The 26,829-nt window shown below is 41.9% G+C and overlaps 1 protein-coding gene across 3 annotated transcripts in view; it reads right to left on the bottom strand.

The window, feature by feature from the left end:
• spire1b (spire-type actin nucleation factor 1b) overlaps nucleotides 1–26,829 on the bottom strand; it is a 42,429-nt gene extending 15,600 nt beyond the window's left edge. For 2 of the 3 annotated variants that reach the window (XM_086219147.1, XM_086219148.1), the window contains exons 1-4: nucleotides 26,097–26,829; nucleotides 19,875–19,903; nucleotides 10,038–10,274; nucleotides 7,697–7,822 (exon numbers count right to left, since the gene is read on the bottom strand). In XM_086219147.1, the coding sequence (XP_086075273.1) occupies nucleotides 7,697–7,822; nucleotides 10,038–10,274; nucleotides 19,875–19,903; nucleotides 26,097–26,451 (747 nt within the window). In that variant the 5' untranslated portion in view covers nucleotides 26,452–26,829. The remainder of the gene's footprint in view (nucleotides 1–7,696; nucleotides 7,823–10,037; nucleotides 10,275–19,874; nucleotides 19,904–26,096) is intronic. The other variant, XM_086219149.1, reaches the window with a different exon arrangement.

The following is a 26,829-nucleotide window of genomic DNA, read 5'->3' as shown; positions in this document are numbered from 1 at the left end:
GCATCATTACAGTGTTTTTTTATGTGATCAATATTGCTATGCTGCAGATGAGAGGATCCGGCCAACTTGAGATCTAGGACTGGATAGTTCTGATGATGGATTTCGCTAGACACCAGGAAGGGGTGATTGGGTGCAACTTCAATAAAGATTTGTTACTGGATCCTTGTGCTCATCATGGATGAGCTAGTGGATTCCGGTCATAGAGGAGGCTGTGTAGCTGAAGCAGGAGGTCTCTGAGGTTTAGTCGTGATGTCTACTGGAGCAACAGAAAGGTGAAGGGTCACAAGAACAGTGGCCTATTTGATTGCCAAAGTAAAACCCAGAGAAGGGGAAGTCACGCAGAGGGATGTAAGGGTCTTAAAGAAGTTCTAAGCACCAAAGGAGGGGAAAGGAGGGCTCACAAGGCTAGGGAGGACTTTGTCCAGTTTGTGGACGTCAGGACTTCTCTATGTTCCAATAACTGAGGCCACAAGCTTTGGTTGGTGACTCAGTGAAAATGACTTCCCTCTCTGGGATGTCTGGTGTCAACCTTCAAACTAGCATGAGGTGCTACGCTATCAAGATTAAGTAGAACCACAGCTAGTGTCAAAAGAGGCCAGCTAGGTGGCTCAGGAATCTGATTAGGATCCCTCCAGTGTGCTGCGCTCCAAGCACAAGACCCCAGGGTAGACCCAGATAATGGTTCCAGGGTAGACCCAGATAATGCTGATAGGATTACCTGATCTCAGTCTGATGCCACAGCAACATGGTCCCCTGATAAGCACCACATGTTCAGTATCGTGGTCCTGACAGACGCATCTCAACTTCTACTAGATGCATAGATTGTGTGCAGATATTCATGGTCCCTCAAATAAACTAATCTCCTGACATCTAATCAAATTTCATCATCATCAGGTCCGTTATTAACACGCTGAACTAAAACCATCCCACATTTTACAAAACATTAGCGTATTAACGTTGCTAGTGTCCAGGGAAGTTATACGATGAATTCCATTTAGATGCTGCTGTTTGAATCATGGTATGGTCTGTGCTAGCTAACTGTTCTGACTTGGAACAGTTCATGATAATAATTACGAAATGTCATGAAAATGAAATATGAGGCTCCTACTGTGCCTGTTTTCAGGCAGTCAACATCATGCCTAAAGCCTCCAACTTGACACCAGCGTGAACCTGCTCAGAGTTAGACCCTTAGTGTGTTACACTCAGCCTCACTGACAGCATCTCCATGGAAAACAAGGCAGTGAGCCAACCATAACCTCTGCCACAGACTTCAAATTACAGCACGACATCTCACTGTGTGTGTATCTATGCAAGAGAGGAAAACCAAACCAAAAGTATTCTGAAGCAGTAGGCAAATAAATGTGTTCCCTCTCACCCTCTGGTAAATAATTGCGGTGAGACAACGCTCGCCACGTCACAGCAGAGGGGAGTTTGATGAGACGATCACGAGAGTCTGCCCAGCTGACTGTGGAGTCAGACTGCTGGGAAATCACAATTCCCATCCCGCTGCCAGAGAAAAGCTGCCCTGACTGGCTAGGCTCAACGTATCAGTTACATAATATCTCAACATAATGCATGTTGTTGCATCATAACTCTGCATACCTACATTATATGTATTCGATGTCATGCGGTACGTTAACACAAAAGCTTGAGGACTGCCCTTCAAATTAAAACACTGCTAATGTTACCAGCGAAAGGTCTAAAGAGGGAAACTTGCTCCATTATCTCATTCCAAGGACTGGTGTGTCATCAATTCACATCAACGCCACATATTCACATTTCGGACAGGTGATTGAGCATTGTTCTCTGCATATAACTGACCCAATGTCTTAGTGAAATCATGCAAATAATCCATCATGAGAATAAAACCATGAATCTTTCTCCTGGAACTTGACATGAATCAGTGAATTTACGACTACATCTACAACGTCTCAGATGTCTAAAAGAAGTCAGACAGTCTTATTTCTGGGAATCGCTGTATTCCAGTGAGCAGCAGGAGGCATCTTTGAGGAGAGACAAACTATTTGGCAGGCACGGCTGGTGGCGATGAACAGATAAAAATGGATCCCCTGTGGAGCGGCTCATTGGTACAGCTCTGCCACACAGAGAAGGAGATGGGTAGGGGGTGGGCGCTCACAGCTGATCTCACACATACACACGCACAAGGACACACGTGCAGCATCTCAGATGCGCAGATACACACAAACAAGTCAAGCTACTGCCTGAGGCCTGTCTGTTTATGAATGCATCTATCTGGAAACAAATATACAATCAAATATACCGTTTAATGCAGAGAAACACACACACACACACACACACACACACACACACACATACATGGTCACCAGTACAACACAAATTTTATAACTGTTCACACTTTTCACATAAGTGTAGTAATGACTCTGAATAATCTTAAGAGTCTCTAGACATTTAGATAGCTTCCTACCAACACTTAATGCCTTGTTTACCTTAACAGAATAAAATGACAAAATTTAACAGGTCAAGATATACACAGTTTTTACAAAAGAGTGGGCATGTCGACAGCTAATCGAGTTGCTCGATGATGTTTAGCAGATCTTGTGTTCACTATAGAGACAAAGAGCAACACGTCATACTTAGAAAACCCTTCCTGCTGGAGGGTGCAGTCATGCTCAGCCTCCTGGATAATTCTGCCTGCTGCAGCTCTTCAACCAGCAAACTGGACTTATAAACACTTAAACCGACTTTTAAGTTAAAAATTGAAGTAAATGAGTGAATTAAATAGCTTGCAAAGGCCTCCCCCCCCCCCCCCCCCCCCCTAAATAAGGTGTCCCATACCAACAGGAGAATGACAGCTTGGAGGAGGTGACATTTAATTCTTACAGTGTCTGAACCTGTGAATATATTGACACAGTAAAAGGTTTAACAACCTCTGCAGGTTGTGTTGCTCAGGGCTTCAACTTTTGGATGAAACCTGTTTATGATTCATCTTTTAAATCTGAACCAAAAACAAATAACGTGATAATGATTTTCTTATTACAAACCTACGCTTCTTCCACTTTGAAGAATATGAGTATTTGTTTTCCTCCCTGAGTAAAGCACTTTGTGAGTTCTCTCTGTGAGAAGTGCTATATAAATAAAATTTATTTACTATATCTTCTTTGAAAATGTAATGTTTATTTGAAAGTTCATTTACTATGTGGTCCTTGGCTGTGCCATTTCTGTCTTTCTTCTTCTTTCTTAGCCTTCTCCACCCTGCTATGAGTCCTCTCCTCTCTGCTCTTACAGTTATGTAACCTTGCAAATCCCCTCTATTCATTCAGATGCATTACGCACACTAAAAGGGCAGCCTCACGAGTGCATCGCAGGAAGGAACCCTGAGGTGCTCACACACACACACACACACACACACACACACACACACACACACACACACACACACACACACACACACACACAGACCACTCCTAAGGGAAATGTTCCTGGGTAGAAACAAAGTCTAAAAGGATTCTTTCATCTTAATGAATGAGTTGAAGAACAGAAACGTGGACAGTATCAACACCTGGATTTATGTTTCCAGAAACATCCTGAATGAGACTGAGCATGTGAGCTGAAAGGATCCCCTCGTCATGATCAATTTTCCCCAAATCTCTATTCAAGCCTTTTTATCAAGTCAATTATGTTGCATTCTACTTCTTAATCACTAATAACAAATCAAGGAGGAAAGTAATATCACCTGACAAACCCTCAAAAAAATACAAAGGCATGAGCCAAGGGGCGCTGTAATCCTTCAAGGTATGTGAACAAGTTGGAAACAGATTACATTACAGATCCACCTACCAGAACAAGCCGCGAAAGCTATTATTCTAATGATGTCTGTGCTCCGAACACTGGTCATGACAGAGCAAATCCAGCGGTTTGGCAGCATGTCTGGAGACACTGTCATCTACGTACAACACCTCACTCCCTCCTCACTGTGGCCTACTTCCCCTTGTCAGAGTGTGAGAGCTCATGGACACTACAGCAGTAGTGACATACACTAGAGACGTTTGCGTCAACGTCGGTGAGAGCTGGTAACCTGTGTTGATACTTCAGATTGTCGTGTAAAAAACTGAATATGTATAAAGTGACCATAAAATCTTGTCAAAATCTGTTGTTTAGATACTCTGTAATTGCTGCTGCTGTGAGGAAAAACACCAATTAACTGAAATACAATCTTCAGTTCCTCCTTCAACGTCCTAATTTATCACAACCAACAGCTGAATAATATACCAGAACAAAAAAAAAATTGCTGCATTGATACCATAATTACTTTGCTGACATCAAGCAAGGTTCCATTAAAGTCCACTTGGGACAGCATTTCAAGGTTATCAACAGCTGTATCATCACATAGTTACGAGTGCAACGGGAAAGAAAGATGGGAAATACAGTCCCGTGGATTCTGATTGTAACGCTGACAAGAAGGTGTATCATCTCATTATTCAGATTGAGACTCTTCACATTTTCACATTAACATAGCATTTTGGAGCAAAGCAAAGGGATAGCTGTATGAACCTCATCTTGTGTTCCGAGTAGAACTGAAGAAGTCCTTGATCATAACCTAAGCCTGAGACTTATTGGCAAGGTTGAGGGAAGAGGCAAGTGGACCCAAGTGCAGAAATCAGTAGTAGCACACAAAAATAGCAGGTGAATGGATTTAATTTTAAAACACTCAAAAAAGCCGGAAGACAGCAGACAGAGACTTAATACAGGCAGAGTGGGATATGGTTCCATAAGGATGTGACAGAGACTGACTCGACTCTGAATTTAAGTTAATATTCTATTAATGACAAAACAAGAAACAGGAGATATCATGAAGACAGGGAAGGAGCTGACAGGGCAAGAGAACCTCTAACAAGACCCAAGTGACACTGAAAAAAGGCGCGAGACAAAGAGGGAGAGTCCAAAGCACACAAAGGCACAGGAGGGAAGTGGACACAAAATAAAACTGAAAGAGACTAGAAAAAACAAACCATGAACCAGAAAAAAATAAGAAAAGAATTACAAACATACAAAGAAAAAAAATAAGAAACTACAAAACTAAACACTTAATAACACAAACTAGTTAAAAACCTGAAGTCCGTAAATTAGACAGGGTCCTAACAGGGCGTGACACAAATCCCACTTTCCTAAGCAGGAACTTGTTTTAGTCAACATGTCTGTCGCCATGATGCTGCAGAAAAAAACTGAGGGGCAAAAAGGCAAAGCTAACATCCTGTTTTTGCTAGCAAACTAACTCATGTATCTTTTTTTTTGTAGACTTACACACAAATTTGTAGATTGACTGCTGGATGTCACGATAATAGTGGTTGAAATTGTTTGGCACAGTCTTGTTTACGTACACATCATATTGTGTTTAATGGGAAGAAAATACAATAGTATTTTGGGGGGGGCATATACAGTACTTTTGATTAAGTGAACAATGTGAATATTTTAACTTAAGGGGTTAAAAAAGACATTTTTCATTTCAGCTTGAAATTAAATGTTTCAATATCATTAAAAAAAAAGTCACGTTAAAACACAATTCAAAATGATTGAAACTAATGTCTTGAAGCTGTCACATGTAGTGGTCTCTGTGTTTTCACCAAAAATGCTAAAACTAATTCAGTGGTGAAGGTACGATATTCGTCACTGTGCCAACAGACTGCAATTTATTTTATATATTTGGGAAGGGAACATCTGAATATACAGTAGCTTTAACTGTTACATGCAGGTGGAGTTGGCATCGAGTCCCTAACACTTCAGTGCAAAACAAATGCATATAAATTGATTTTTAGAAGGTCACAAAAGTAGTAATTTATTCCTTACCACCCTTGTTCTGCTCTTACATAGAGGGCTTTATAAAAGGTCAATTTAAGGTTAATTAACTCTCTCCATCCATCCATCCATCCATTTTCTACCGCTTATCCTGTTAAGGGTCACGGGGGCTGGAGCCTATCCCAGCGGCTTTGGGGCGAGAGGCGTGGTTCACCCTGGATGGGTCACCAGTCCATCACAGGGTCAACACATAGAGACAGACAACCATTCACACTCACAGTCACACCTATGGTCAATTTAAAGTATCCAATTAGCCTTGTCCCCTCTTGATGTCTTTGGACTGTGGGAGGAAGCTGGAGTACCAGAGAGAACCCACACAGGAACAGGGAGAACATGCAGACTCCACACAGAAAGATCCCGCGCCCGAGCCAGGACTCGAACCCGGAACCTTCTTGCTGTGAGGCGACAGTGCTGACCACTGCCCCACCGTGCCACCTTTTAGTTATTAACAATTCAAATAAAATACAAATCTCTAATCTTATAAATTAAAGAAACATGTCCTTGGTTTTGTTCACTTAAGTAATGGGTGATGGAGGGAAATGCAGAAAAAGAGTAAGTTTTGACCTAAGAGTTCGGGGTGTTATGTCATCACATGAGTAATACAGGATGTGCGTGCATGTATTTATCCACAGTCATTACTGCCGACGCCTCACTTTATCAGCTGACTGCCTCTGTTCCTCCTCACAGAAAACATGGAAGCCTGCTGTCCCTTCACGTCCCTGTCAGTCCCTTTTATGTCTGTCCCTCCCTCATACTACAGTCCTCCTCTAAGTGATGACTTCGTACTGAAACAGGTAAGCTGTGACACAGACAGGGCTGCTGTGCTCTCCCAGCACCCTCATTTGAAGCAATAAAGCCATCGTGCAACTGCCGTCACTTGAAGTGGTTAATAATTATGTTAAATTTCATTTAGCAGCAGCATAATTCTCAAATACAATTGACCAGCAATTGCAGAACATGAATATTTTATTAAAATTAGCATCAAAGGAGAGACGAGAGTCCGCGTCATTCATTTAAAAAGCTGAGAGCACCAGACCAGATTTTGTTGTGACCAGAAAAGAAAGTCCAGCATCATGTCTTTTCATTTTATTCTTAACCTTCTAGTGTGACAATTCATGCAATGTTCAGGTGACACTGACCAGTACAATGACAGAGCGCTCTCTGACGCTCGTCATGCTGGTTCTGTCAGGTGGAACAACAAAATAGAGGGAAGGTCCATTTGCAACAACCCCCTTGCATTTCTGACATTTTATCAAGGGACTAACATGTCAAAGTCCAGAAGGATAAATGCTAGCAAGGCATAACACAGAAATGTCAGCAACTCTGTGAGTAGCTGGTTAGCTGTGCTATGCAAGGCTATCATTCCCTACTAATGTTCGTGCTCAGCTACAGTAGCATGAGGTTGCACACTTGACTATTTTAAACAATCATGTCAACAATCGTTCTTTCCTTTCTTGTCTTTTAATAAATACAAGACCAACAGTATAACTACCCCTTCCGTCGCCATGACTGACAATAACCTGACCCCAACTCCCCCACCCCCCACGACTGGAACCTGCAAGGGTAACGCAACACGATGATGGGTCATGTAGTTGTGCCAGTGTCTTGACCATGACACAGCAAGAATTTATACCACTACATCTGCTTATCTTAAAAAAACAACAACAATGATGTAGTTTTGTAAGTATGTACGTGTATCATAATCATTTCTACATGAAATATTTACTTTGGTATCACCACCAGCTTCACCATTGGAGAGTTGGAACCCAAAGTAAGAAAAGTGGTGTCACTGGGGTTTACACACTCAGCTGTAGTGATGATGATGATGATGATGATGATGATGATGATGACGAGAACCCACCTCTTTGGCACTCTTGATCTTCTCCAAGAAAGTGCATAGCTCCCTGGTTTCTGTGTAGAGAGCCCGACACACTGCCTGGTAGTGGCTGGGCGCGTCCGACACACTGGGTAGATGACCCATACATAGCTGGAGGGAAGACAGACACATTGTCAGTGGAAAGTTTTAGAGGACATTGAAACAAAGCACTAGATAGCTCAACACATACTGGCTAACAACAAAACTTCCGTACTTCAGACAGGCATAAAAGTTCTCAAGTGCTTCCCATATATTCTCCATTCATATCTGCTTAGGTGGTCCCTACAACCTGGGTGGTGGTCATCTTCTCTGCTTGCTCCTACTTCTCCCTACACTTGTACATTTAGTGTGTGTGAGTCACATCACCAAACCAAAACACATGTCATGGTGAAAATAATGAGTGGATCTGATGTCCTGCTTGAAATACTAAAATGTCCAGGGTCAACCGAGGTGAGTCTGCTTCAGCTGTGAGTCAGACTGTGTTGAAGTGAAGACTGAACAGAAGAGACGAAAGATCTGACAGGTCTCGTCCTTATTCACAGGTTTCACTCAGCGATCTATACCAGCGACACAAGGTGTTTTTACAGAGCATAAGATGTTATGAACGAGATCGCTGCACCTGCGACAGTAAATCAAGCAGTGCCCATCAAGGACATTCAAAAAGCAACATTTGCCCACTCCAAGAAACTGTTATTATCTGCTCATCTAAGTTAGCAGGGCAAGAACGCCAGAGGACGCAATCATTGTCCCCACCTCTTTCAGAGGAGCAGAAGGGTGGCTACGCTGGATTGCTGCTGGACATGTGAAGGCCGCCTCGCAGTTTGATAAATTTTCACTTAACACAAAAGTAATGGGACAACAAGCTTCTTGTAAACTTCGACCATCTTACCACTAAACACAGGAGTCAAGTAACACATGCTGCATGATTGTACGAGTGTTTTCATGATACAGAGAAAGGAAGGAATCCTTTAAGGCTTTTTGTCTCCCCAGGAAGATTTTGGAGCTCAAAAACTTTGGGAGTGGTCTGTGTGTGTGCGTGTGTGTGTGTATGTGTGTGAGTGTGTGTGTGTGTTTGTGTGTGTCACACTGTTCCTCTTTTTCTGAAGAGATGTTATGTGTTCCTGAAATTTATCACTGATAATAAAGTGTTCACATTTGCCACTTTTTTCTTCTTAAGCCACAATTCAATATCTCTTACCTAACATCATTTATTCATTTACCACTACTTTACAAATTACATTTTTCATCTCATTAATATTGCATGTGCAGTTTATGATCAGGCAATGTTACAAATTTAAAAAACAAAACAAATAATTCTCGCTCAAGTGCTACCATTATAGCACTTTGTCAGCATGAAATGAATGTCTAACTGTTAATTTAATAAAACAACCTTAATTTTCAGACTCCATGAGAGAAGTGCTTTTTACTTTTATTTTATAGAAAGCAGTTTTAAATACTTAATATAATTTAAGAATTCAGATGTTTAAGGTGGGGGAAAAAAGAGGCGACTTACCAATGCTTAGTTGCTTAGTTACAGTGACTTATTTTATTTTTCATGCGCCACTAAATCATGCAGAGATATTCAGCGTGGAATCAATTTAGTTTGAGCTTGACCAGGTTTTCTATTAGATTTCATGTGACCGATCTTGATTTCGCTACACTGCCACCCTGTTTGATTCATTTCATGGTTCTCGTGATCACTCCTAGAGCTGTGCAGCATCAGACACCTGCCTAAATTTGATGTGGATGTTCCTCTGTGCAGGCCGAACTACAGGAGATTGTAGACTTTGGATCTCTCTCTATGATACCGTGAACACTTTCAAAAAGCAGCTACCTGTTTAGATTTTCCTCTGTGTTATGGTGGGTTTTGTTTTGTTTTGTTTTGTTTTGTTTTGTTTTGTGGGAGGGGGTGTCATGCCTGTAGCCTATTTTATATCCACTACCTTATTTTCAACTAAATGCTCTTGAAAAGTTATGATTAAATAAGCTTACTTATATGAAGAAAAAAAACTTGTAAAACTATTTTAACTATTTAAAGCTGCATATTTTTTGTTGAGTACTTGGAGGCTGAGCCCTACAAAAAGCGACAAGTACTCACACATCCAGCAAACCCAGTACAACATTTGCATAAGGAAGCAAACCAATCACATTTTACACGTGATCATTTGACTCTGTGCTTAAATGAAAACATAGATTTTGGTGTCAAAGATCATGGAGAGGCAGTGTGTCTAAAGAAAAAATCTGCATAAAATAAAAGGATTGCAGAAGCGTTGGTAGCCATGGCTGCTGATCACCCACAGAGAAGAAAGCCACATCCCTTTCTAACCTTGAGGATATGTCCGTAGCCATGAACGTTTAAGATGTTGTCAGAGTCGTCCTCTGCCTCGTCCTCTTCCTCTGTGGCCTCGTAGCCTTCGTCAGGGCAGACATCCGTCTCAGCCTCAGCTATGTTGGTCATGAGGTCAATGAGCTGCTCCAGAGGAGGGCTGAGCTCCCTCTCCTCATTCTCCTTCAGGCCATAGTCCAGAGCTTTGTAGATCATGATGCCCAGAGATTCGATCACCTACAAGAGCAACGCAAAGGACATTGTGTTACTGTGACACCAGACACACTGTATCTGTGTTCGGCTGATCTAACAGTATTATTCTGTTTAGACCCATTTCTCGAGCTCTCACCTTTGTCAATATTACATTTCCTCAAACTGTGAACATCATGTGGATATAACTGCACTGGTAGGTGTACCCAGGGTAATATAAAGTTTGATTTTAATTTTTGCGCCTTTAATTCCAGCAAAGAAAAATATATTCTGGACTCTTTTTCTCACATAAACAGATAAACAAATGATAAAAAAAACAACAACTTTTGAATGTCACCGGACAGAGTGATTGACAGTGCTTTGGGGTTCCCTTCCCAGAGCAACAACTTCAGAGGTCATTCTTACATTGTCTGTGTTATTAGTGGAGTGTTGGGTGTGACTGAGGAACACACACACAGACAGAAGCCTCCTATATCAAGCAAACATTTTATTATACACTGTAGGTGTGATTTTTGCTCTGTATGTGAAATTCAGTTAAATAACCAGTGTGTGGTGATGAAAGTAGATTTAACACGCTCATTATTTATGAGTAACGCACCTTTTAGCTCGCTTTTTTCCATTGTTCTATTCTTAGAACAATAAAAGCAAATATGTATTTGTGTCTTTGTTATGCAACATGATCCTCTTTTATGCGCAGAGCCTAAACTGAACAGCTGTAACGTGTGACCTCACGATTTAACCTTTGACGAAAGAACTCACTCTGCCATTCCTGCACACATGGAAACACACATGCACACACACACATGCATACACACATATTTTGACCATCCCGCCCAGCAGCAGGTTCCTGAGAGTTGATCTAATCACGAACTGATGTACAGTGCTAATTATCAGTGTCACCCATGGCCCACCAATTTAGAGGATAACAAAATTCAAATACTCAGGTATGAGAGGGCACCTGGCATTTGTTTGTATATTTCATATTTCAGGAAACCTAAACCAGGTATCTATAGACTTACATGGAAATGCTGATCATTTGTTGTTTGATTTAATGGTTGACAGAGTAAAAAAAAAAAAAGGTTTAAAACTCTCCCATCACTCCTGTAGCACGCAGTTTTGTACTCTTGGAGACAGGATAGCTGGGGTCCAATTATTATTTTGCATTTGGGAGAAACTGGAGAAACTGGTGTTGGGTACGTATTAGATATATGAATATTAATTTTGTCATTTTAAGAACAAATGACAAATATTTTCTGGTTTCTCAATGTGATAATTCGTCTTTGTCGTACATGATAGTCAAGTGAATAACTTTGGACTGTTTGAAAAAACACACTCCACATACGTATACAAGCATGTCAGGAGAGAGTGTGCTTGATCCTTAAACCCCTCTTTCTACTCTGGAACTGGAGAGTCGATGTGCTGATGCCAAGACAAAATACAAGAGTGAGAAATCACACAGGGGATTATTCTGCATCCCTGGGCACTGAGAGGAGAGTGGGAGCAGGCCAGACAGCACATAAACAGAGAGAGAGAGAGAGAGAGAAAGAGAAAGAGAGAGAGCATGACTGATCAAAGCAAGGAGGGGAGACGGGGATAGATTATCAGAAGAAAAAATAAAGATGAAATGAGACGATGGGAGCTATTGGGTGATCAGAGAGGTCAAAAGGGGGAGAACAGTGAAAAAATCAAGACAAAGACAATCATAAAGAGTGTGTGTGCATGCCTGCGTGTGTGTGTGTGTGTGTGTGTGTGTGTGTGTGTGTGTGTGTGTGTGTGTGTGCGTGTGTGCAAGTGTGTGTGCAGACATGAACATCAAGGGCAGATCAATGGATACTCTTGGAGGTCATGAGAGACCCTTCCTCTTCCCCGGTGCATAAGAGCTGGGTTTCCCTGGAGGCTGAGGCTGGTGGCTGAATAGCATCTCTTTGAGTTCAACTCGATATACTAGACCACCATGCAGGGACACATATGCACACACACACACACACACACACACACACACACACACACACACACACACACACACACACACACACACATAAAATGTCTGTGCATTTAAGCGTACATTCTACTCCTCTATCCATCATCTTTAGTCTGTCACTGAGGTACAGCTGCTTCTTAGCTGCAGCTTTACTTGAACCTGTAAACACACCCTCAAACTTTTCGGCGATGGGCAAAAGATTTACTCAAAAGAAAGGCTACGGTTGAGGAACCACCACTTCCCATGTGACCACGCCAAATTTATCAACTGATCAAAGGAATATTTAGAGTTGTAAAGAAGACTGCGCACCATGCTTTAGTTTTCACATCTACTCGCATTGTGAGAGTCAATTATGTTTCCTTCTAAAAGAGCATGATGAAATCATATCTGACACACTCTCACAAACAAACAACTGCAAGCTATGACTGATTATATGAAATATGAACCTCCCTCATGAATTGAAGGAGTCTGATCGTGAAGGATGGAGAAAGCAAGGCTGCCCTGCTCCACAAATCTCCCTGAGCAGTTCCCATGCTTCCAGGCGACTAAGCAGAATGATGGGATAAAGGGGAAGAAGGGATGGGGAGAAGGAGGAGAAAAAAGAAAAGGGGGGGAACAGGATGAAGATGTCAACCAAGGGAGATTTGCAGGCGCTGCAGTGGCCATCATCACAAGCGAGCCCAACATCAAACAGCTTGGCTTCATTTTCAGCATTCCAGTCACGAAGAGCAGGAGAGCGAGGCCAAGGGCCAAAATAAAAGCCATTGTGACGCACATGGGAAATGTTTTAACATTTTTTTTCTGCATAATTGCTTTTTTTCCTGCAAAGTCCCCATAACCTCAACTGAACCTTTCATTTCATCCTAAATTACTGTGCAATTCATATTTTATTCCCATTAGATTCAGCCCCCTGCTGACAGATTCATGGCAACTAACCAAGCCCAGCTCCCACTGATGCTCCCAGCTACTATGCTTTTCACCTTTTTGAGGCGATTGCATTGATTAGAAACATATTTGGTGTTAGGAACAGTTTACACTGCTTTGAAACTCATTTGTCTGTGACCAAATATGTCAATCATAAATGTTAAAACTCTACAAAATAATCAAGGGTTGGCAAGAATGAAGCCAACAAGTTGTAAACAGTGTTTCCCAGTTGCAAGCAAGTGCAGAGGCAGATGGGTGTCCAGTGTGGCTCTGGTTGGCTACCCCAGGGAACCCACCCGATACTGCTTATAAACTTTTAATTCATTTTCCAGTGAACATCTCACTGATGGTGCCTTTTTCAAATCGAAGAGCCCCGGTGTTGCCAGATTTGGTGCTTTTCTGCCCATTTGTACCACCTCATACATTAAAATCGAGCACACCACTGATTACAAGATGGCGAGTTGCAAACATGCACAAGGAGAAAGCTCTCCCTCGAGGATGATGCTGGTCAGTGTGCTTGTTTCACTTGTTTGTATCACAAGAGTTAACTGTCAAACGGCTCTGTTTTCCATAACACTGAGAGCAGGACAAGAGGGGACTTGGTAAATGAATGCGCTGCACAGAGTTGCACAGTGTAATAAGATTTCATCCATTTTAAAAACATTGTGAATGTGAATGCTGACGTGGAGGAAGACCACCGCAGACATGGCTCCAACCCAAACCACCATGTTGGTCATTTGTTTCCTCTACAGCACACGTTTGTGCCCGAGTTACAAACCAACACTAAGAGTGAAGTCTGGATAAGTTTGGGTACGTAAACTTTCAGTTAGACTCAGGTGAAAATGGGAAGCTAGTTACAGTTCACATAGGCACTTCTGTTGAAAGGTACAAATAAAACCGGCATGACTTGAATTGACCTCCTGAAGTGACGTCATCAGATTTCCAACTTTACACCTTTCCAGATTTTACCCAAAAAACAGAATGCAGATTCAGTATAAGAATGCAATGTTTGAAGAGACACAAAGCTGAAATACAAAACCTCCACTGTGCTCTAACAAATGCAGTTGTAAATCCCTTTCTTTTTACACAAAGCCTCTCTCTTGCACCTATTCTCTTATCAATCTACCACATTTTGATTAAAAATTGTAGGTTTTTTTGACTGTGACAAAGTTCTGTTTTGATTTCACTACTTATCCAGCAGGATAAGATATGACAACACAGTCTCATTTTCACTGATTCTGGTTCAGGACATCATGAATGTTGTAATAAGACCCCACAGATTAACAGGTATTTGATGCCACATATGCAGTTTTTAACACCATGACGCTGAATCTCAAAACTTTGCAAATGACAGTTTCAAATAATCATTTACATCCCTACAAGTAATCTCATGAAAACAACTCACTCATGTGCACCAAAGGGGCCAGCGTATCGATGGGATGCACCTAAAACACTTATGATCCCCATTAAATAATCTGTCGAGCGCAGTAGTCCTTCTAATCAAACACAAATATTACACAATATGTCTTACAACACCTGAATGAGACTAAAAGAAGCCTGTCTGACTGAAGAAGGTCGGGGGGCCTCCCTGGATCTGGCAAATGTGCATGTGCATGTGCTCTTCTACTGGACACAGTCAGACACTGTGAACCACATTAGTTCTAGTTGATGCAATTCTCTCAGACCAAACACAAGAGCCAATTGTGTTGATTAAATCTAACCGGAATCTATGAGGTCACCAGCCCTCCTGTTATCACCAGAATCAGCACCAACTGCTTAGATTTAAAGGATTGTAGGAACAATGTGGCGATTTAAAGGTGTTTGTTCTTCCATATTTGCAGGAAACATAAGAATCAGGTCATGAGAGTAAAAATAAACAGGAACTGTTCAATTATCCGCTGCTGTAAATACGGCACTTGTGAGCTCTTGTGTTCTAAATTGCAACACATTCTGTATTATTTATAAATATGATATTACATGATTAAAAAAAGGTGGCAGTGAAGGAACAATACCAGGCCACCTGTTGTCCTTTCGTTTTTAACGTCTCTGACACTCTTTTAAGAATTCTCTACAGGCTAAAAACAAAAAAAGTACTTGATGAAGAACACGCTGGATTCTTTCATATCCCACAAAATATATATAATGTATATTTCACACAAACCCCTAGTTGCTCCAGACGACTAGGTTGGCACTTTGAATGGCAGCCTCTACTATGAGTTTATGTGAATGCAATGAACTTTGAGCCCTGCATAGAAGAATTAGTCCAATTATCTCTTTAATTAAAATACATGGCAATATCATATCAAAATATGCTCAGATTTCTTTGTAAATATAAATAGCACTGCTGGATTACAGATATGCAATCGAATCAAATAGAATCAAGATGATTTACTGTTCCTCTGTCAATCCAGTCACACAGACTTGAGGAACTGAATCATAACTTCATCTATGACAAAGCTGGAATAACGCGATCCTATCATTGTCCTAGAACAGCTGTTTGGATGAAGGATCTTCAATTTAATCAGAAAGTTATTATTTCATATCCCTCATTCCACCAAACCTGATCAAAATTCATTCACTAGATTTTGAGATATCCAGCTAACTTACAAACAAAGAAGAAGACGCACACAGATGTGCACATGACAAATCATTACTTCAGTTATCATTAAATATATTTGTAAACTGGACGAGAGGAAGTCGCTCAACATTCAGTTCAACCTCTTTCCTCTCACAATGATAAGCCTCATGATGCGAGACAGAAAAATGAACAAGTTATTTCCTCTCAGGCAAACAAATTCTAAGGACATTCCTCTCCTTCCCTTTCTTACGCCTGACTATGCTGCTCTGACCTCTGACTGTCATATGACTGAGCACAACTCTTTTGGTTTACTGTCTGGAAAACGTGGAACCCACAGAACTTCACACTCCGAGCAGTGAAAACACTTCAGTCAGAGCATGCGTGATATTCTACATTTATTCATATGTTATTTCAAACCTTTTCCTCTATTTCACTTACTTGCATGGAAGCAACATGGAATTAGCTGCAGAGAGGCACCTGTATTTCCAGCAAGTCCCAGCTGAATTTCCTGTTTCTAGTAAACACTGAATGTGCTGTAAATATGTATAAAAGAGGGCAATGTGACTGCATATCATCCACACTGGATCGTGATTCATTCATCTATAACAAGCATCAACAAATTCTTTGCAAAAATAGCATACAAAAAGGAACAAGAGTAGAAATTTTAGTGGCATAATACAAAAAAAAAAATCAGTAAAAAAAAGCATATGCTAATGATTACTGAACAAAGAAGTATGTGCTGCAGTATCCTATGGCCAGAAATTTGGCTCATTGGGTAAATGGAAAACATCATGTGATATTCACATCATTTGCTAGAGTTCACGCTGTTCAATTCAGTTCGTAGATAATAAGCTGTTCATTCAGCTATGGCCTGATTCCACACTGTATGTTAGCAGAATGCAGCCGCAGCAGGAGGCAACGCAGTCCAGTATCAAGCAAGTCAAGCCGGTAGTTCTCTCAGCCCGTCTGTGACACACTATTGTGAGAACTCGTCGCTAGTGCAAAGCTGCTTAGCAGGGATTTGTCTATACAGTTTCACATCGTCTACTTCTACAGTCAAGTGTTTGTGCGTGTGTGTTGCTTGAGTTATTAGCTGTACATCTGTTATCACAGTCCTATTTCCCAGCGATCCAACTCCAGAACTCCCTGAAAGCTGCTGAGCAGTCTTTAATGACCTGGGACTAGATCCACAGTCATCTGATAACGTCTCTCTCTCTCTCTCTCTCTCTCTCTCTCTCACACACACACACACACACACACACACACACACACACACACACACACACACACACACACACACACACACACACACACACACACACACACACACACACACACACAAAGCTTTTATTCCAAAACTGAGAAAAGCTAGCTGGAGAGACAGCAGAAACACTTCTGCGGGCTGAAATCATTCCACCCACAATACCAAGTAAACTATTCCTGAAAAGCAAAAGTAAGCAGAAAAGCTAATCCCTTCACACTGAGTGTAAGACTTGTGGAACAGCTAGCAACATCACCATCAGCTGATGTTATTACAGGGAGGGTGTGTGGAAGAGGTTGGAAAGTGGGGTAATTTTGTCTAGCTCTTTAATTAGGTCTGTAATGTGAGCTTTCATCAGACGGGGGGCTTTGCAGATGACATATAACCAGTCAATCTGAGATGCCAACTGAAAGCTCTAGGGTGAGAGAAACACAGCTGGAAGAGCTGGTCAAAATAGCCAGTTGGGTTTCTTATTTACAAATGCGGCTTCCAATAATTTTGAAAACAAAATAATGGCGCTAAAATTATTACTTTATATATAAGCAAACACTGTCCTGTCCCTGGTATGCTGTTCTCTTTCTTTTTTTCAACATTTATTTTCTTCTTCTATAAGGTGAATTACATTCCAATGTCAAGAAAATCTACTGTTACAAGTTTTACATCAATAACATCAATGAACTCACTCAACCATAGCATCATGGTCTGTAATTTAAATGGGTCCATCATTTGTAGAGCCAGATGAGCAGATAGATCCCCTTCCCTCCCCTCTGAGTGCATGAAGCTCCAGACCCTCATCAGACAGCTGACTGATAGTTCGTGTAGCTGCAATTAATGCTGGCACTGGAGCAGTAGATAAAGAGCCCTCAAAAGTCATCAAATTCACTTTTCTCCAAAAAGGTCTTTACCTGTATTATAACAGAATTGGGATTGTGTTTAACCTTTGATGTGAAAAAAATACTGAAAATTGTAAGAGTCAAGTACACACATGAAACTACCTGGACTGCCTCCGCTGTTTAGAAGTAATTCTCCTCATCCTCTCTGCTAACATCGACTATGAGTCGTAGTAGCAGTCGCTCTTCTAGTCATAAACAAACATTTCGTAGGACAATGAGGTTTTTCAGGTCCTGCGTCTGTGAAACACTGCACCCAGCCAGGAAAGTAGTTTCCTGGGAAGTACCTGATTCTAAAATATCTCAAAATATTCCGTTTTTCACAGCAAGTATCAAACACAGCTCTAGTTCTACCAGCGCGGGCAAAGGCATTTTGAAATGTAGTCTAGACAATAGTTTCTACTGCCCCACCACTAGCATTAGTTGCAGCTGAGGAAACTAGCGGTCAGCCGTCCAATGGAGGTTTGGAGCAGAGAGGAGGAAACGGTCTACTTATCTGACTTAAGTAATAGACAATAAGCACATTTCCCAAAAAGCTGGCCTTCCACTTATCAGGTTTGGTATCACTCAGCCTGTGAAAAACTGATGCTGATGGATGGTGTCATCTATGGAGTTCTGTCGACAACAGAGAAACTATCAATCTTGATATCACCAGGATGCTGGTGCTGGCTGGGCAACATGAGCTTGACATATGCACGACAATCGACCCTTTTCCCAGAAGACAATTTGACTTGTCAAAGAAAGAAAAACACAGGTGGACAACATTAATAATGTCTGCATCCAGTTAAGGTGAAACAGAACCAGCTCTGTGGTACAACATACGCTCACACTTGATATGACTTATTGATACATTAATGGAATGCAGCCATAGTTCATGTTTGCGATTAGACCTGCACTTTTTTCCTGCTTTGACAAGTCAAAATGTCTGCTATTAAAATGGCTTTTAACAGAGAGCCAGCATGTCAGACTTGGGGCATGGAGCTTGAAAGATGTGAAGTTACAAGGCAGGAGGCCACAACAAAAGACCCACTATGACAAGGGTAGGATCCAGTTTTTGGACATGCAAGGGACTTATATGTCTGGTGTGAGGGTTTAAGGGGGTGGTCCTGTAAAACTATTTCCTTACATACAACAGCCTGGAAAAATAATTTGTTGGATTTCTATGATTGACCAGCATAATAGAAAGATCCATCCATCCATCGTCATCTTCCGCTTATTCCTACACATTAAGGGTCGCGGGGGGGCTGGAGCCTATCCCAGCGTCAACGGGCGAGAGGCGGGGTTCACCCTGGACAGGTCGCCAGTCCATTGCAGGGCCAACATACAGAGACGAACAACCATTCACACTCACATTCATACCTACGGTCAGTTTAGAGTATTCAATCAGCCTAGTCCCCAATTGCATGTTTTTGGACTGTGGGAGGAAGCCGGAGTACCAGAGAGAACCCACGCAGACACGGGGAAGCAAATGGGAGTTCATTAGTCATGACATCAGCACGTGAGCCAAGAGGATTATGATACTGATGCTTGTCACGTGTCACATGTCAGTTCTGCAGAAGAAACACATCACACAGTCATGCCTTATTACAGTGTCAATTAACAGCCCTTGTCAACACCAGAGGCACTCGGAATAACCCTGCAGGGTGCCCACGCCACTCTCATTGCTCTCTCCATAGACGTGACGTCTAGTCTCACTTACTGTAAAGTAACAGCTAGGGAAAATAAATATTTTAAAAAGCCCTGCACTTATTGTGCTTAAGCATTCTCTCAGGCAACCATATAATTCCTTGCAAAATCAATCTTTAATTAAGTAACTGCTTCTGGATAACTGGAACTGAGTATGTTTCAAGAGAAGGGCGGAATGAACACAAAATATTGATTTCCTCTGCTAATACCTCTTTCTATGTCATCCACGTGATATTCTTCAAACTCCTGTAAGCGTGAGATGATGAAATACAATAAATAAGTAATATAGCACAACGGATTTACTTACCTCTGTTGTTGTACAAGGGCTGTATTTACCTGCAGGAAAAGAAGAGAGCCATGTTGTGATAAGCAGCTGATGTAAATCGACATATAAATCAGCTTCCACAGGAACAATTACAGTACATATATGCATACAGTACAAGTGACCAGCGCCTCACGAGCATGGGCTGTGGTCCTGCGTATAGCCACTTACAGCAAAGATAATACATTCGGCCTACTTTTGGTTCAGTACTTCAAAATCAATGGTATATCTGTTGTCAGATCCAAAGCAAAGGTGTAAATAATCATTTACTTGCTACACCTACACGGAGGGAACATGCCCATATTGAGTCTGAATCACAAAGCTGACCAAGTGAGATGAGGTACAGGTATCTCTGAACATCGTCTCTGGAATTCAGATTTAGCTGCCAAACTCTACAGGAAAGGTCATGAACTATTATTTTTATTTTTTAAATGTACGCAAATCCCATGATGGAGACTAGAGGTGATGACAAGGCTTCGTAATGTACAATAGTGCATGTTACACTCAGACCAATGTATCCATGGAGGGTTATATATATTATTTATTATTATGTATTTATTTTGATAGGGACCATGCATGTTAATGAAACTCTGTGCAAAGTGCCAGATTGTAACCCTGCTGCTAGTTTTCTCTTGAGTACCGGTGGATTTCTGTACTGTATTTGTAGAAATATCATAGGAGGTGGCAGTGACCTTGAGCTTTGACCTCTAACCTCTCTTCAAGTCTGATTGGTCACTTTAGGTAAATTTGAAGAAATTCCCTCATGTGTTTCTGAAGTGCTGTCCTATTCAGCTGGACTGCATTCAGTTTGCTTCCTTTTTGTCCAGTTGATGACAACACAGTACTTAAGAGTGACCATGATCTGGATGACAACGAACATTCACCGACACCTCCCTCGTGTGTTCAAGTTACCAGTAATGAGAACGGACGTACGGATGAGGGCCCGAAGCCGATGCCGATGCCGATTATTGGAGGAAAAAAAATCCGATAACCGATTAATTGGCCGATTTTTTTTTTTAATTACATTTTTAAATTGTGTTGATTTAAGTAATATATATATAAATATATATACTTAATTTTATATATATATATATATAGAGAGAGAGAACAAATGGCTGCTTTTGAGCCTTTCAGACTTCTACAAAGATGTAAATTAGAGGCAGAAAATTAATTTCAAATCCTTTTTATTGCTTAAGCAAGCAGCATATTAACACAATAACCATCCTTAACATAAGGCCAACAACAATGAACCATTAGCTTTTTAAAATAATAATAATAACAATAATAACGTGCAAGACAGTAATTCTACATCCAACTATTTTGTTCATCATCTCACATCTTTGAAAACAAACAATGAAAAAACAACTGCAAAAGAATGAGGTATTTTGTGTGGGGCAAGAATTATAAGAAAAAAATTAAAATATTCACAAGCCCCTACTGAAAGTCAAGGCACCACTGGTGGTGGTGTTGTTTTTGTTTTGTTTTTAAAATAAAGTGCAAACAATAAAGTTAACGTACAACTCTTTTGCTCATCTTACATCTTTGAAACAAACAACTGCAAAAGAATAAGGTAGTGTGGGGCAAGAATTATAAGAACAAAATTAAAATATTCACATGCCCTTTCCTTTCAAAGTGAAACCATGTCTCATTCCCTGCATATTATTTCTGAAAAAAATCGGCGATTATCGGCCAGTTTAGGCCAATTACCAATTATTCTCAAACGGGCTTTAATCGGCAGGCCGATAAATCGGTCGGGCCCTCGTACGGACGACTCCAAAATATAGGGCCTCTGCTCCGGCTCGCTACTGTTGCCAGAATGGAGGCGGATCAAAGATAGCGCACAAAAGCCACAGTGTTAATTTCAACTGTGCATTTGCTGGGAAAAGTTAGCAGTGGCAGGGAGCAATGACAGCAGCAGAGCACTGGGACTGACTCAAATAAACTTTTGGCTGTGTTCATGAGTAGAGTGAGGAAGGTACATAGGGTGGGTCACTATGTGTGTTGTTAATAGTGTTCAATTACCATTGTTCTCAATCGTTAGAACAAAGGTGAAACCTCCAAATTTGTATTAGTATATCACAGGCACGCTCGTACAGGATCGAAAGAAAGAACTGAACTAGTAATAATAAAGCAGTAACAATAATAAAAAATAAAAATAAACTAGTAATAAACGCAGCTAATTACAGGAGCGAGAAACAGATGAGCAAGGACCAAGCTGATTGGCTAGGAAGGACTTAGTGAACAGGCTGATGCAGAGCAGGTGAGGAAGCGAGCAGGCACGTCTACAGGAAAACAGGAGGGACACTCAGGGCAGGAAAGGCAAACAAAACACACAGGACGTGTTGTATTACAAAAGCTCTGTTTCGTTTCAAATCATGTCACCAGTTAAAGTAGCATGTGGCTTTGTGATGTCAAAACTCTACCAAAAGAGTCATTATGCATGAATGTGCTCCCTTCACTTGACGATTTCTCCAGGGTACATCAGTAACAGAGTTTACTGTGTTAACAGATGAGTCTGACAACAAATGGATGTTTTGTATTTTAACAGGCAGTAACGCAACATAGCAGCTCTGACATCATCCCATGACCTTAACTTTCATCAGTTGATTAGAATGAAATGCTGTGTATGATGAGGAAGAATTTACTCGGTGTGTGTGTGTGTGTGTGTGTGTGTGTGTGTGTGTGTGTGTGTGTGTGTGTGTGCGCGCGCGTGCACACGCTGACCTGTATTACTCATGTTGTGTAGACAAAACCTGTTTGCACATTTGCATTAGGGGGAGACTCACTTTCTTCATTGAGAAAAAAATGCAAGTCCCCCTCATAAAAAGCATAAAATTTTAGGTTGAAGACTTGGATTAGGGGGCGGCACGGTGGAGCAGTGGTCAGCCCTGTCACCTCACAGCAAGAAGGTTCCGGGTTTGACCCCTGGCTCAAGCGTGGAATCTTTCTGTGTGGAGTCTCCATGTTCTCCCTGTGCCTGTGTGGGTTCTCTCTGGTACTCCAGCTTCCTCCACAGTCCAAAGACATCAAGAGGGGACGAGGCTGATTGATACTCTAAATTGACCGTAGGCGTGGCTGGGAGAGCCAATGGTTGTCTGTCTCTATGTGTTGGCCCTGTGATGGACTGGTGACCTGTCCAGGGGGAAGGTTGCTGGGATAGGCTCCACCCCCTGTGACCCTTAACAGGATAAGTGGAAGAAAATGGATGGATGGATGGATGGATGGATGGATGGATGGACTTGGTTTAGGGTTAGGGTTAGGTTCAGTTTAGGGTTAGGTTCATATTTGTCATGGGTGGGGTTAGGATAAACCTCCCAGAAATGACTGCAAATCAATGTAATGTCCTCTGAAATAATGGAAACACAATTTGTGCTTACAAAAAATTAAATTGAAGGAACAAGTTTCATCATGTGGCTTCAAAATTTGTGTGAGTGTGTGTGTGTGTGTGTGTGTGTGTGTGTGTGTGTGTGTGTGTGTGTGTGTGTGTGTGTGTGTGAGAGAGAGAACTCTGGTGCTACCAGAAGAGTGAAATTAAATGTTGGTCAGGGTCTAGATTAAAAAATTGTCCTGCCTTCCTGTGATGGATTCCAACATAACCCCCAGTGTCACGCGCCCCAGACATGCTGCTGAATAAACACGATACGAGGTGGACACGGATCACGGATGTGAGAGGCAGCATGGTCTGTCTAAATGACTGAAAGCTTTTAGTGACTGTGCAGCAAATGAAGAGTTCTGGACCATTAAGACTTTTGCCACAGATTTATCTATTTACATGGATGAGTGTCTCTGCCAGTGCTCAGATGGATCCTGCAGTGATAAGCAACACACAGATAAGTGGCAATTAGAGCAGCTAATTACTCTAAAAAACAACAACTGTGTGGATACAATGTTCAAGACGCTTACTTCTCTGTACTGAGCATCTCAGTTATTTCAAAATGATGAAAAGGCCTGCTAATATTGATTATCTCACCCTTCTCTTACTAACGCACATATAGATAGTGTATGTCCTCTCATCTGTGTATAACATGAAATAAGATATAGAAATGTAGGCTGTAATGTAATAACTAAGTACATGTAAGCACAGCATTGTAAACTCAGTGATGAATTCTGAGTAGCTCAAGACCATTTAATAAATTTTGCATGAGTGACAAGAGGATAGCAACCTGGACTCCCCTCTCCAATGGTTTCTTCCATGTTCCTAAAAATAGCCCATTCACTCTAACCACAGGCCACAGCCAGCATCATCATCGTCATCATCACAGCTGTGCGTCTTAAAGGTGCTTGTGGATTGACGAAGAATGTGGTGGTGTTATTGGATCAGAGCTCATACCGTTGATGCAGCAGTGGTGTGTGTGTGTGTGTGTGTGTGTGTGTGTGTGTGTGTGTGTGTCCATATTATGGCTGAGATAAAGTGATACTTCACCCAAAAAGTGTATTTTCCTTTCAAGTACTCACGAACAGGAAGTTTGTGGCTCCAAATCCTCAAAAACCCAAAAAATCACACACCTCACAAATCTTACTGTTTTCACAGAGACATTTCCTGGTACCACCACCACATCATGTGGTCTTCAAGACTCATGAAGATTTCATCAATTTCTGTGAGCTCAAAGTGTAAACTCACAATCATGTGGCCCCTCCTAGCATTTATGGCCCTGAACAACGTTAAAAGGTTGATGCCAAGACATAATCCTATGCAAATAGGGGCCTTAGAGAAGCATAAGCTATTGGAATCAATGGGGTTCACCCTGGACAGGTCACCAGTCCATCGCAGGGCCAACACATATAGACAGACAACCATTGGCTCTCCCAGCCACGCCTACCGTCAATTTAGAGTCTGGATTAACCTGGTCCCCTCTTGATGTCTTTGGACTGTGGGAGGAAGCTGGAGTACCAGAGAGAACCCACGCAGGAACAGGGAGAACATGGAGACTCACACAGAAAGATCCCATGCCTGAGTCGGGGCTGGAACCCCGAACCTTCTTGCTGTGAGGTGACAGTGCTGACCACTGCACCCCGAGTGACTCCCCATGGCCACAAATTAATAAGCATAAACAACCCCCCCCCCCCCCCAACAAAAGTTTGAAACAAACTAATTTTAACAATTCTTTTCAGTGCTACCCTGAACAGCTGCCAGGAGATATTGTTAATTTGTTTTTAGCCTGTAGCCTTTGGCTTCAAGCTAAATATACGAGCTGCCTGTTTCTGCATTGTGGAGGCACAAAGAATTGATGCAGGAAGAAAGAGTTTAGGCTAGAGGCACCTATTTATGAGTAATTGAAAACCAAAATAGACTTTTTGGCTGAAGTGTTGCTTGAATTGAATGTACAAAAACAAACAAACAAACAAAACATGACTGTACCAACACAAGTGAGTGAACTGGGTTGTCCCTCATTAAAAAGACTGGCCTTACCTAATTACCACAGCAGCACTAAGTGAATGGTCCAAAAGTTCCCTCTGGACACACTTTTAATCCACACATTATTAATTGAATATTGCAGGGATATTTTTAAGAGTGTGCACATACCACAGCAGTGCAGCTCTTCACTTTTCAAGCACCATTAATTACAGCATGATCAGCAGGGCCATGTCACATGGAGCAGCTGAATCAGTACTTCAGCGTACAAGGACTGCTGGCATGAGACTATACTCTATTAAAATTTACCAAAATCCACCTGTTCATCCATTTCTATTCATACAGGCATCAGCCCACGCCTCGATCAGATCAGTTCACTAGAACATGTAATCACATGAGTTAACCAGGCCAAATGGAATGAGCAGCCTGATCTGATATGAGGAGGTTGAGAGGATTTTATAGAAAACAAAAACCACATGATATACACAGTGAAGAGGGGGGGAAGCAGAAATTCTGTGAAAAGATAAGGAGGAGTCAATAAATGAGAACACAGGGGTGGTGGGAGAGTAGAGGTTTCTTTGTTTATCAGTGGTCATGTGTTGTGGACACTGTTTACTGCTGCAGAGATAAGAGAAATTCTTGATGGGAAAAAAAGAAAGAAATCAAGAAAGACACGCGATTTACACCCTAATTTATAGCGATGTTTGTTATTACATTAAATTTGTTTAATTTGTGTGTTGTAGCGTCTGACTGTTGGCTATTTACGTTAGGACACACAACCCCACTATTTTAACTGATGGCCTGGCCTACATCCAAGGAGCTGGACGCGCACTCACTCTTACATAATATCTTACCTTCACATCCTCGGTGTTGCACCCTAACAGACCCGTCCTTTTGGATCCTAACATCCTCCGGTCCTGATATCCTCCTCGTTGCCGCGGCTGATGACGCCTCGGCGGCGGCGGCGGCGGCGGGAGAGCTCCTCCTGCCCCGCTGAGCCTTCGCCAGCGTTGTGCAGCACTGGTAACACACTGCCCAAGCCTGCTCCTCATTGATGGGCTGGCTATACAGCCTCAGTATCTCCTCCAGGGACAGGTCCTCTGCTGCCGCGTTCTCCATGGAAGTCATCGTGTTATGGTGCCGCTGCTCATCCTGGTGGGTCGCAACATCCGTCAGCACTCGGTGGTCCCCGCATCTCTGCTCGGCCATCCTTTCATTATCTCAGCGCAGGAGGCCCGGTGATGAGAGCAGGTCCAGGCCGATATGATAGCTAACCTGGAGGCATTGATGCTGCTGCTTATCTCCCGTCTCCCGGAGCTGCAGTGACACACTGGGAAGGGTTCAGGCTCTGGTACGAGCAGTCTCACGACGACTGCCCACTGGATGTGTTTGAGAGAGACAGTGAGAGTCTCACATCACAACACAGAAACCCAGGCTTATTCCTGCATCACATGATCTCTCTCTCTCTCTCTCTCTCTCTCTCTCTCTCTCTCTCTCTCTCTCTCTACCTTACAGTGGCTTCCTTGCCTAAAAAAAAGGTAAAACTGAAAAAATACCAGCATGATTGCAGCCATTCATCTGAACAAA

This window comes from Aulostomus chinensis, chromosome 11 (genome assembly GCF_037954235.1).
Source record: "Aulostomus chinensis isolate RoL2024-O1b breed Wild chromosome 11, RoL_Achi_v1.0, whole genome shotgun sequence".
In the NCBI taxonomy this organism is placed as follows: domain Eukaryota; kingdom Metazoa; phylum Chordata; class Actinopteri; order Syngnathiformes; family Aulostomidae; genus Aulostomus; species Aulostomus chinensis.
The sequence above is the reverse complement of the archived record's forward strand: the minus strand, read 5'-3'. Positions and strand labels throughout refer to the sequence as shown.